Source organism: Nycticebus coucang, chromosome 6 (genome assembly GCF_027406575.1).
Source record: "Nycticebus coucang isolate mNycCou1 chromosome 6, mNycCou1.pri, whole genome shotgun sequence".
Classification (NCBI taxonomy): Eukaryota; Metazoa; Chordata; class Mammalia; order Primates; family Lorisidae; genus Nycticebus; species Nycticebus coucang.
The window spans coordinates 13,482,821-13,496,662 of record NC_069785.1 but is presented as its reverse complement, the minus strand read 5'-3'; the positions used below and the strand labels follow the sequence as shown (position 1 = coordinate 13,496,662).

The following is a 13,842-nucleotide window of genomic DNA, read 5'->3' as shown; positions in this document are numbered from 1 at the left end:
AAAACATAGGAGATGTATCATGATGTCATTTAATAGAGTGTAAGATTAACGCAGTCAATGGTTACTTTCAGTCTCAAAAAAAAAAAAAAAGAAAAATTACCCAATGGGCTTTCATTATCTTAAGCATTTACTAAATCGCTTCTCTGCTCTGCTTTACTTTCTGAAGTTTGCTTATCACATTTGTAAAGATTCATCAACCATCATTGTTCAGGTCTCTAGTTTTTGTGAGGAATAAATGAGATCACACGTGTAGTAGTTTGTGAAATCCAAGCACTACTCAAAGTGATGTGTGTTTTCAACACTATAACTGTAATAATGTTCTAATCCCAACTAAATATTTTCAATTAACGTCAATTGCATATTTCCTCACCAGGTGCTGATAGTCAAAAGCATATTACTTTTCCCCTTCCTAGACTTATTAGTACAGTATTAAAAAATCTTGAACATACAAAAGCTTTCAAGATTTAAAGCTTCAAGAAATGTATCCACAGAGAAAGAATTTCTGGTATTATGAAGGTTGTGATCAAAGATAAACTGAGTTCACACAACATAGAGAACATCGTAGCTAATCTACTCCAGTCTATTCATGAAATAATTTTGTATTTTGTTTGTTAAAATCAATGCCCTGTGTATGTTCTTAAAGAGACTGCAATTAAATATCTTTTATTTTTCATAAATATTTACCACTCTATGATGTCTAATCATGTGAAATTTATTTTGTTTGACTAAAGCCATTGAAAATAATTTTTTATTGACTTTATCAGGCCAGTTTCCAGGTATTTAAACCAAATGTTTAAAGACTTGTTCTTTAAAATGATAGGTAGGTGAATTTCTGACCTGTGTTTATCTGTTTAAAAGTTAATAATTTGAGAGAACAAACGATAGTATTATTAAGAAGGTCAAGTGGTTTTTTTGTTTATTTGTTTGTTTGGAGACAGTCTCACTTTGTTGCCCCTGGGTAGAGTGCCAAGGTATCATAGCAACATATTATAGCAACCTCAGACTCTCGGGCCCAAGAGATTGTCTTGCCTCAGCCTCCCGTAGTTGGGACAACAGGAGCCCACTACAACATCTGGCTATTTTTAGAGACAGGGGCTCTCTCTGGCTCAGGCTGGTCTGGAACCTATTAGCTCAGGCAATCCACCCACCTTGGCCTCCCAAAGTGCTGGGATTACAGGCCTGAACCACCGTGCCCAGCTGGTCAAGTGGTTTTTGTGTTTGTTTATAAATATATGAGGATTTTTTTCCATAGAGCAGTTGCAGTATGAAATGACAAAAATAAATCTATGGGAGAATTGGGGATGATGTTACCTATTATAATGTCTGAAACATAGTATTTGTTAAGGTGAGTGAATGAGTAAATGGATAAATAAATAAATGGGGCCCGAGAGAAAGATACAGAAATGAGAATTTTGATTAATTTGCAAAATAGAGATTTATGACCTAGGTATTATATTACAAGCTAGAAATACTCTGCTCTTTTCTTATTTTTCTTTCTGCCATTCGTTGGAATCCTCATTTAATCAGCCAAATGTTAATCTAAGTGATCTATAGTATGTGGTTTGCTGTTGCTTGTTGCTGACGTATGCAGATTATATATATCATTTTTTCTTTCTTGCTCTTAATTTCCTTTTCCCTTTCAGCCATATTAAGTTATGATTTCGGCATGTTCAATGTAAAAATTGACTAATCATAGATTTGTCATTAAGCATGTTTTAATATGTATTTTCTTCAAACATTTAAAAAATAATATATGTTCTTGTACTGTTTTTGTTCCTTTTGAATTACTGTTCCCTAATTTAACATACCAAACTACTTACTGTTTATTACAGGAGCATCATAAATGGATAATCAAGCATCTAAAGCTATCTCAAAATTGTAAGAAGCAGCAAATTTTAGTTTGGTGGATATTGTTTATTTTTATTCTAAAAGTTCACAAATACACAAGTATTGCAAGTATAATTTAAATCAGATGCAGTAACACCCACATTGCAGCTAATTCTTTCATTTAATAATGGAGTCAGTAGAGTTTGCAGTAAGCTATTTTGTCTTTAAACAGTGGATTTTACTGGGTTTGTAAATATATATTATTTTTAAAGGTTTTAGAACATAAATTTTGATGTATTCTGACAAATCTCTAAACATAGCAAGTCTACTCTTTGAAAGATGCATATTTTCTCCATAATTTAACAAATAATTTAAAATTTAAATGTATTCAATTTATATATGGGAATTTATTTATCTTCTTTTTTTTGGTGAATTATTTTCTCTCCAATTGAAATCATTCATAAAGTACTTGTTTCCAAAATAAATTTCATTTATTTAATTCAGTTATATTCTGAGAAGAAACTATTTCCAAAGTTCACATTGCCTTTTAGTTCCTAAATTTAACAATTTCTCTTGCATTTATTGACAATAATAAACAATCCTTGAAGTGTCAAGAGTTAAAAAAAATTCGTAAACGTATAAGCATCTTCTTGTAGGTAGAGTTGTGCAAATGAGCACTTCCTTCAAAGAAGACAGCAGATACAAGTTCATTGTCACTATGGCCTGGTTGATTTCTAACTGAATTTTATAACGCTAAGAAAATAATGGTCATGTATATTAGGCAAAAGAAAAACTGTCGACTGTCCTGCCCTTGTTAACTCTTCCTTGTATCTCAAGAAGAGTGAAATTGCCTTAAATATAGATGCCTTTGCTGTGAGCTCATTTAAGTGTCTTAGGGAAGAGACTTCAGCATAGAGGTGGATTTTATGTGCAAGTGATTATTTTTATCCTCCTAGATTGATAATAAAACGAACAATTTATCCTTTGATGATAGTTATAATAATTAAATGTATGAAAAAATATGTCATTTTCAAAATGCCGTCGAGATAAAATGGCAGAACTAAAACCAATAACAGGATTTTTAAAAATTTCAAAGGACAAATTACTCAGTTCTCTCCTTCCCATGCTAGATAGATTTACTCTGGGATTATAAATATAATTTGTTTTTGAGATCTTTGTCTTTTTCTCTTTTATTTAGTTACTTAAAATTTTTTTATCACAGAAATCAATCCTAGTAGCAGATATCTAACATAAAGAGAAGTAAACATGAGTCATCCTAAAAATGTGGTTTTATTTAAAGTAAGATATAAATAACAGTTTTTTGGTTTTTTTTTTTTTTTTTGGCCAGGGCTGGGTTTGAACCCACCACCTCTGGCATACGGGGCCAGCATCTTACCCCTTTGAGCCACAGGCGCCACCCATAAATAACAGTTTTTATCTGGGAATATATTTAAGTGTTCAATGATCTCACTAAGGTAATGTTAATGCATTTGCAATTTTATCAAATTAGGCAAATACTGTAGTCAGCAGACCATTGTCTTCAGATTACGTTCAACTATTACAAAGTCTAAACATAGGATATAAAGTTAACATGGAATAACATATGTACTATATAAGTACATGTACTATATAGCTATCTATATATTCATAGGATCAATCCATTAAAATGAACATTTTGTGTCCAACAATCCAGATTATAATTAACGTAAGAGTTCTGTTTAAATGGATGGGCTGTCAGAGAACTTTTCCCAGAAAACCTATAAAATTGTACTTCTTAATGATCAAATAACAAGGAAATCTAATATCTCTAGTACAAATTCATTTTTGTTTCTATTGCCTAATGATAACCATCTCTACAACCTGACACAACTCATCTGTTTATTTTAAATTACTGTTATGTTCATGGATTTTAAAAACAAAACCAAACTATTTTCCAATACATTCAGGAGAAAGCCAAGAAGGGCCCTTCATTTAAAGTAATTGTGTTTGGAAGTGGTTGTATCCTTAATCTTATCGGACACATAGGCTATGGAGATACTGTGGTTTGTGCTAGAATATGTCTAATCAAAGAAGAATGTGGGTAAAGGCAGAGTTTATGAAATACACCGTGTTGGCTGTATTATAATGTAATTCCCTCATCGTTTTTTCCTGCGATGTAAGCCTGTCTTATTATTGCTTCCCCATAAAATCTAATCTCTAGAGGCAATTGTAAACTTACATGACTATTTACACTGGAGATTTCGTAAAAAAAATATTCTTTCCTGGAGTCATCACATCCATCTGTGAACCCTGTAAGTCAATTATCCCTTAGATACCTAATTTCCTCTTAACTCTGTATCACTTCTAAATGATTAGAAATATTTGCATAAGAAAAGAACACTTCGGAAAGCAAAAGACTGTGTAAGCTCGTGGAATGGTATTAAGCATGTATAGGCAAGTGGAACTTACATACAGACATTTAAAAGCCGACTGTTTATATTTAGAATGTTATCGTTTCACATAACGGTGAATGGGTACTTGGTAAAACATGCCACGTCTTGGGGAATGAGTATTGGACGATGATTATTACTAGTGGCGACTTTATACTCCATGCAGTGAAGATGGTTAAGCTGTATGTTGTGCTGCGGTTTGTTTGTCCCTTGATGTATTTTTTTCCATGTTAATCGTATGAAACCATATAGCTGAAATGTCAACTGTATGTAGGGAAAATAGCCAGAAACCTGATTAACTTATTTTAATGCTGGCAGGAATGGAATATTCCATACTGAAAACCACTCATTTTGGTTACTAGAATGGTATTTTTAAAAATTTTACTCTTACCTAGTCTATATCAGGGAGTAGCCATAGAAAACTAGAAATACCAGAAAAGCGAATGGCAAGTAACCCAAGAACTGGTAAGTCAAGAAAAAGTTTGGACAAATCTTTGTTAATTCTTGGTAAGGCAGCTTACCATGATTTCATTAATAAATGATTTAGAATCTGTTTCTTAAAAAAAATGAATTGTTGATGACACTTAAAATTTTATTCCCAGATGCTTTGCTGACTAATGTTGACCAGAATGTCCAGGAGACACAGGTGAGATTCTTATTACCTGTTACATACCTCGATACTTAAGTGGTTATATTTCTTTGCAAATAAATTTGTAATTTTTGTTTTGCTAGTTTATGTAGCTTGTTGAAATTTTCATTTAAAACATACTTGGAATACTTGACAGTGCGGACTGAGGTTACGTTGGGTTAAGTGGAAGTTCAATTTCTAAATTTAGACATACTCAGGTTAATAAAACATTTCTGAATTGTATAAGTAATAAAAGTAATGACAAGTGGGACGTTGGGGTCATTCTTATAGCCATATATGAAATAATGAGCATTTAAAACTATTTCCAAACAAGAAGATAGTAGCTTGCTAATAATATATTTAATCCTGTCCTTGACCTCAGCATCCTAATAGAAGCTGAAATGATGCATTATGCCTCATTGGAAATGGATGAGCAGAAGTGTCTTGCTGTTATCTAAAATGAATGAAGTCTCTTTAAAATGGAGCAAAAGACTACACATGAAATATTCATAGTATTCCTTTTGTCAGCACCAATTACTCTTCTTGAGTGTTTTTTTTTTTTTTTTTGGAAGTTTCAAATCAGTATTTGATTCCTGCATTTTAATTGGATGGGAAAGTGTGTTTCCAGAGCAGAGCAGCACTTTAGCAATCTGTTCAAACAGCTGGAAGCATCAGCCATTTGCTTGAGGTTTAGCACACACAAAAAAAATTCTGCTTTTAACAGTTCTAAAAAGGACCATTGATTTATTTGTTGGTAGGTAAAAATAGGATCTTGTATTTTAACATTCCATATTTAAAAAAAAAATAACTTCCTCCCTCTTTCAGGATCTTCCCTAATGAATTCCATAGCCAAATCAAGAAAAGAAATGTTTTTATACATCATTTCTTTACTGAATTTAGGAGCCCATTCTTACATTGCAAAGAAGGAACAGATGGCTCTCTGAAAACAATAACACAGTATCTGGCACACGTTTTGTGTTCTGTTGTGTGTACTGAATTGACTTGCGTGAAGGTGCCTTACCACCATCACCACCCTCTTTTTTTCTCTCTTAATCTTTTTTTTTTTTTTTTTTTTTTTTTTTTTTGTAGAGACAGAGTCTCACTGTACCGCCCTCGGGTAGAGTGCTGTGGCCTCACACAGCTCACAGCAACCTCCAACGCCTGGGCTTAAGCGATTCTCCTGCCTCAGCCTCCCGAGCAGCTGGGACTACAGGCGCCCGCCACAACGCCCGGCTATTCTCTCTTAATCTTAACCTCTATCTCTTCCTCCCTCTCTGTTCCCCTTTTCTATCTCTCCTTCACTTCTGAAAATTCATTGGCCATGTGACTTTAGATGCCCAGCTGAGCTGAAATTTAGCATACCTTCAAAGAGGAATTAGGAGGTAGATGATTAATCTATCAGTAGCAAAATCCAGAATGGTACCAAGTGTTACATTGAAATTTGAAGGCAAGAGATTCCAACATCTTAAGACCTTTTTCAATAGCCAATTAAAAACAATTTCCCAAATATTTACATGTGTGAGTCATATTATATATTATTATGCTTATGTATTTACTTCACCACATTATGAGAAGTAGAATTTAGAGAAAAGTAATCTCTTTGGGAGTCTTTATTACTAGAGATGGCAGTACCAGATTTGCCAATGTGATCAAAATGGACGACATTTAATAATGACTTTTTATACTAAAGAAATCAGCAATAATCATGGAAAATGTGGAAAGCATAGTTGAAAGTAAAAATGTAAACCAATCATTATCCACCACCGTCCTACAAATACTAGTGTCCGGATGCATAATCACTCAAGGATTAGCTCCTTCAATATGTAATAAATTAGTATGTGTTTTTGTATCCTTTGCATTAAATTCACATAGACTCATGCTGAGTCTCACTTTCGCTAATATTTTTAATGAAACTAATGAATGTGTCATAACATCATCGAAAAATTCCTTTTATACTTGAGCTGAGTTTCTCTTCCTTCTGTAAACATGAGCAAGAAAAACAAATCCACAAAGAATAATTTTAATAAAATATAATGGCAACACATTGTTCACTCTTTAGCTACCTCCATGCTACCTTTCCGTTACCAGATTTCAGATTAAATTCTGAATAATAATAATAACAAAATCATAACATTTTAATCACACTAAAATGAATCAAAAGCGAGGGCGAATGAAGAGTCATTCATTGATAAAATCAGGGACAATTACTATGTACATAAAATAGTCCTTACATATAAATTAATGTTATGTCTGGCAGAAAATTTTATCCTTAAAATAATCATAGTAAAACATTAGATGCATCATGGTTAGCAGTTGAGATAGAAAGAGTAGACTAGAGCTGTGCCTGTGGCTCAGTGGGTAGGGTGCCAGCCCCATGTACCAAGGGTGACACGTTCAAACCCGGCCCCGGCCAGCTAAAACAGCAATGACAACTGCAACAAAAAGAAAAAGGGAAAAGCCGGGCATTGTGATAGGCACCTGTAGTCCCAGCTACTCAGGAGGCTGAGGCAAGAGAATCGCGTAAGCCCAACAGTTAGAGGTTGCTGTGAGCTGTGATGCTGAGGGTGACATAGAGAGACTCTGTCTCAAAAAATAAAAAAATAAAAAAGAAAGAGTAGACTAGTTTGCATTTATATTGAAAGTGCCTTAAATGAAATTTCTTAAGAAATGCTTTGTGTAGTCACACCAATATGAAGGCATAATCTGCATGTGTGTAGAGAGACGCGCAAGAATCAGGACGTTCTGTGATTGTGAACAGCGGGCTTTCCCAGAATCCCTTCCTGATTTTAGTAAGTTTGACTTATGATTATTCTATTTAATATCAATCAGGAATTCAAAATTTATTATAAAAGTTCTGCTGCAGAGGTGCTAACCTTGAAACTAGTATAGTCCTTTTAGATAAACTATTAATAGTAATACCCCAATTAACAAAATGTTAATGCTGAATATAAATAAACGGCAAAATTTATAAACTATGAGAAAACACAAGTCAGGAAAGTATTTTAATCTTTTTTCCGAGTGACAATGACACTATAAAGGATTTGCTTCCACGCCCTGGGTCTTCTATGAAAATTCCTCTCAAGTGAATTTTTTGACCCACGTGGAAAACATTTCACTATTTTATGATAATTAAAGCACACTTCTTGACATATTTATTTGAACGCTACACCAAATCCAAAAAAAGTAAGGAGAACCGTCATGTAAGCAGTGACCTTTAGAAATCATTTTCTTCGTATTTAGACATCCTAGCAATAGAAGATCAAAATCTTCATAGTTCTTAATTTCATTCAGAATAAAAGCAGTGATAAACATTTCCCCACAACCCACTCAAGATCAATACTTTTTTTTCCTTCTCCTACTGTTGAGGAAGCTTGCGTTCCCTCTGTTTTTTTCTTCTCCTATTGTTGAGGAAGCTTGCATTCCTTCTGTTTTTTAGTAGTATTAAGACTGTTCCAGTGTTTTGAATAATACCTTTTCACTGCTCAATGAGAACTATTACCAAATCCTCGTGTTGATTAATTTTAGTTTTTGTAACATTTTATTATCACTATTAGTCTATTTCATTTTTATCTTTGCAGTGATTTTGTAATTGGTATTTTATGTGTATATATTTATGGAACTCTTACTTTAAGAGTTTTCCTATTGATAAGTAAACTAAAAAGTACGGTTTTGAATGTCCCACCCAATGCCAATTTTTATTTGGATTCTTAAGATGTCATCGTACATTCAGGGCACACAGACTTCCCTCATACTTCAAAAATATTTGCTATGTCTTCAAAATTGACAGCATTTATATAAATCTATTTTGACTACCAAAGATAGTATAGGATTTAAAAAAAAATAATTTCATAGTTTGTTAACAATGCTTTTATATAATATAAAATTCAATCAAAACTTCTTAAAATATGTACACTTACAAAATCATTAGCTTGATATTAAATTAAAGTTTGTTATCCTGGAAGGATTTATTATTTACAAAGTCAAACTAGTTATATTGTCAATATTTTCTCCTTTAGGTGTCTTGACTATTTTGCCATTTATTACTTTTTGTAATCTGAAATTTGGCATAATAAACTTACTTTTTTATCAAAGGATATATTAAGAGTAAAGAGGAAAAAGATTATTGATATCCAATTTTACCAATATGACCTCTGTTAAGAAACGAGTAAAGAAGAATTCAGTGATATATACCATTAGTTTTTAAGGTGATTTTGCAATGTTTTCTTAGTATATCCCACAAAAAGTATGAAAGTGATATCTATATTTTAGTATTCTCCAAGGTAATTATTTATTTCAATAAATAGGATATAAAGTGGCCCTTTAAAAACTTCAGTAATGGAGTCTGACCCTTATTGATTTTCAAAAATTATCATTTGTGTCCCAATTAACTTTACTCATTCAGATTAAAGGTAGTTTGAAATACATTCTTGGATAATACCCCTATGATGTTTTACCTACATTGATCACAAAAAGTTATCAAAATACCTTTAATATATTTCAATAACTAATCACAAGTAATCCAGATGTTTTCTACATCAGCATTTTGATGTAGAATATTAAGGAAACTAAAAATCTATATTTCATTCATGACTCATTTGTGCCATAAAATTTATAACCCACAAACCAAAAGTTTAATCATGTACTTGCTTTTGAATGGAAAAAAGAAAAAATATTTCAATTTCATATATATGAAAAATTATATTTCTAAAAAAATAATTTTCATCGTTGTCAAGAATAGAATTTATGGAAATATATTAAACCCATGAAGACCAAGAACCCATATTAGAGGACAGTTTTTTCACAGTTTGATATAGAAATGTTTTCATGAAATAGTTTTTATATTATTTTCTTTTCAAAATCTTAAGTTAGCCATGGAGTGCCTATGCTTATGAATTATTATAAGTTTTTAAAATATATTTTATTTGTTCTATGGGTGAAGAAGACCTAATTAGTAAAGATGAATAATATTTACTATTAGTAAATATATAATTACATTTTTCTAAAATTTTATTATTTGAAATTCCTAATATTGTATATAAAAAATCTAAAGTTTGCTTAGATTTTAGTAGTGTTGAACATTTGTGATCTAAGATGCTCACATTTTAAAACCTAGTATGAATGTTTAAAAAATAAATCGCATGTGTACTGAATAAAATTATTGTTTGTTCTCTCTTACCTTGAACGTATAAATGTGACAACCAAAGCAGGGGAATATGTAATTCCACATGTAGCTTTGACTTATATAATTAACTAGGGTCATATCCTTAGATTCCTTTTGAAAGTAATTTTTTTTTAAATATTCATCCATTTGAAGTAACTAAGCATAATTTTACATACTGATATGCATGTTTAGATGTTTTTCAGCGGTGTATTTTTACTTTATGGCAAGAACCTCCTGTTTGGGTGCGTAGAGTTCGGTATCTTCCAGACCCTCAGTGCTGTGCTCTTATTAGCCATGTGTTTTCTTCCCCTTTTCTGTTCTTTTTCTTTTTTTTTTCTTCTGTTTCTCCTTTCATTTCAGAGACTGGAGTTAATCTGAGGAGTGCCACTTCTTCTCTCTCTCTTGAAAAAATTGCCACTGATATTTTTACTGGATAAAATTAAAAAAAAAAAGTTTCAATTCACAAAGGCTGATTGTCGAACTGGTGTCCTAAAAGAAAGTGTCGCGGGAGCTGCGGTGCAAGTCTCTGATACTGGCGAAACTGGCTCTATCAGACCATGGTTCATCCTCTTTTCAAACCAAATTTTTTTCCTTTGGCCTACAAGTAATTTTTTTTTTTTTTTAATGAAAGAAAATAAAAGCCTACATTGGCATCAAGTTCTGTATCAACCCATCTTACAGTTGCCATAAATGATTTAACAGACTGTAGAATCTTGAATAATCTATATCACTTTAACAAATAAATGTTTTACTATGAAGAAATTTGCACATTGCCTGATTTCTGGAGACAGCTATTGCTTCAAATATGAAGGGTGAAGTGATTATTGCAAGTACTAATAATACTGTTTTGCCTTTAGGTAGTGCAGGGATTACAAATTGCTTTATAGTATAGAAATTACTTCTTCCATGACTAGGTACACCCAATGCTGCAGAAGAGCAGTCCGGCTTTTTAAACAAATTCATGGCAATTTTATGTCTTAAGGTATGACAGAGAGAGAGTGATCAGGGCTCTATGCTAGTGGGACTCCAAAAAGATTGAGGTGGGTATGTTGTAATTAATCCAATTAATTTGTTGCTTTTCTACAGAGCCAGACTGAAACAGGTTTTGATAATTCCAGGTCTTACGTTATGTTGTAAGTGTCTACTTCTCCAACTTTGCAGGATTCGAGGGGGGAGGAAAATCATACCTTTGATTTATCACCAGCATATACAGAACTGAGGTATCATTAGTGGCTAATATATTTTAAATGTCCTATTTAAGCACTATCCAACTTTTACTTGTAGGAGTTGCTCTTGGGGTGAGGTGTGTGAATTAAGCCAGTTACTTTCCCCTTCTACTTTTCCATATTGTTCTGGGGTAGACAGTAGCATAAAGTTTGAAAGTGCATGTAAATTATCACTATCTATGGCACAGGAAATAAGTTCAGGGAAAATATCATAGGTAGCATGGTTATTGGTAAGGGAATCAACTTCTCTAAAAATATTGAAGATTATATTTCTTTCTTTTTTTTTTTTTGTAGAGACAGAGTCTCACTTTATGGCCCTCGGGTAGAGTGCCGTGGCGTCACACGGCTCACAGCAACCTCCAACTCTTGGGCTTCAGCAATTCTCTTGCCTCAGCCTCCCGAGCAGCTGGGACTACAGGCGCCCGCCACAACGCCCGGCTATTTTTTGGTTGCAGTTTGGCCGGGGCTGGGTTTGAACCTGCCACCCTCGGCATATGGGGCTGGCGCCCTACTCACTGAGCCACAGGCGCCGCCCTGAAGATTATATTTCTATTCCTTGACAATTCTAGTAGTTAGCATTGAAAGCAATAAGTATTTCAATTTTTAAAAATATATATATTAATGGTTTAACCCAAAGAAGCTAGAAAACTGCTTGCCTTTGAAGAAATTTAGGTTAATTGGTAGCCAGTCCACATTTCTTGTACTGCAGAGGATTTAGAATGTTAGGCGATAAAGTGCATTAACAAGGGGACATGCATGATTGTGTGTGCTCACACGCATGCACATCCTCACCTCCAGACACACGAATTTCCAGACACCCAAAACATAAGACTGAAACAGAAGTTAACGTGTTTGACTTGCAATTTTGTAGTTAATTTGTGAAATTGGACCATTTGCCTACTTCTCTGTTTCTTGACAACTTTATGCCCTGAAACAATCTGCTTATGGATGTGTGGGCGTATCACACAAATACTTACGATGACAAAAATGAGCCAGATTGAACACTAACACGTAGCCGCTCAGAATCCCTACCTATGTCTAACTTTCCTCCTCAAACGCAGTACCATACTGAGAGTCAGGAATAGTAACGGCTTCAGGGATCTCAGCACAGGGTAACATATTAAGGTTGCTAATTTTCTTCCAGGACATTATCCTCTTCACCCCACCCCTTTGGGGCTTAATCTTTCTTTTACCGACAATAAACACAGTGTCTGTAGCCTGATCTGGCTTCTACTTCATGTCTCCAGGATAGTCACAGTATTGTTTCCTAATAAACAGATTTGTTTTGTGTATTAGAACAAAAACTTAACCACTTCAAGTTTTCACCCTACATCGCTACCCGTGAAATGTCCATTTCTGCAGGCATTCAAGCAGCATCCCTCAGACACTCGTATCCTATGTAGTTTCTCTTTTGTAAATGAGAAATGAGTCACAGTCTGTCATTCACAAGGTATCTGATAATTGATTATTTTTTGGAATGTTATTTATATTAAGATGATTGAGAGTAGAGAGGTGTGTACCCATAATTAGATGAAGATTAAGGATGATTTATAAACAAAATTTTAACAAAAATTGAGTAAACAATGTTTTGAAAATAGGTGGGAATGATTTTAGTTAACAGTATGTTAATTTTGCGGAGTATTTATAATGTACAAGAATGACCTAATGGATGGTCTCACTGATAACGTAAATGGACAGAGTGAAAACCACTTATTATTCCTGTCACATTTCTGTGGAATTTTGGAAGTAATGTGGGATCTAAAAATACATAACTGGGGCGGCACCTGTGGCTCAAGGAGTAGGGCACCAGTCCCATATGCCAGAGGTGACGGGTTCAAACCCAGCCCTGGCCAAAAACCAAAATAAATAAATAAATAAAAATACATAACTAAGAATGCCTCCATCTTATGACACAACTTGCACATAGAATGTTTTGAATCACATGAAGGACATTCAAAAAAAATCCAGGGAAAAGAGTTTTGAATGTGGCATAAATACACTCGAGAGGGATGAAAGTGGGCTGAAAATTAAGTTCTTATTTTGAAAAATCTATAAATTTTTTTAAAATTCATAACCGTATGTAAAACTGAAGATCAGTATGGAAATTGTGTTATTAGTTAAAAGGAATAATTTATAATTAAAGTGATGCTTTGATATCTTTTATATTTTATGTATAATTTAGTAGCTCTCAGATTGGTTTTTTACAAGTTTCAATTGTCCATTAAATTACATAACATCCCATTTCATATTTATGCAATGTTTTAGGATACATTTTTTATTATTTTTTATAAAATACATTTATAAACCCAGATTATTTCTTCTCTCACCCTGTTTTATTTATGCAAGGAACTTATTTAACTTGTAGCTCTTTTATTTTTATTTCCAAAATGTATTTATACTGACATTTCTTAGAACTCCTATTGAAATACTGTGTGCATGTGTTTATCAAGGCTTATGAAAGGATTTTAAATTGCAAATGAGGTGCAATATGTTACAGACAACCAAAGTCCCTAGCACATGATTGTTTTATTTAACATAAAAATGCAATATAGTTGAAATGAAAACTACTTA

General features: G+C 33.2%; 1 protein-coding gene across 2 annotated transcripts in view; it reads left to right on the top strand.

Moving 5' to 3' along the window:
• LRFN5 (leucine rich repeat and fibronectin type III domain containing 5) overlaps positions 1–10,803 on the top strand; it is a 229,198-nt gene extending 218,395 nt beyond the window's left edge. For both annotated transcript variants that reach the window (XM_053595823.1, XM_053595822.1), the window contains 2 exons: positions 4,859–4,902; positions 10,406–10,803. In XM_053595823.1, coding sequence (XP_053451798.1) covers positions 4,859–4,902; positions 10,406–10,423 — 62 coding nt within the window. In that variant the 3' untranslated portion in view covers positions 10,424–10,803. The remainder of the gene's footprint in view (positions 1–4,858; positions 4,903–10,405) is intronic.
• Positions 10,804–13,842: the final 3,039 nt, after the last annotated feature.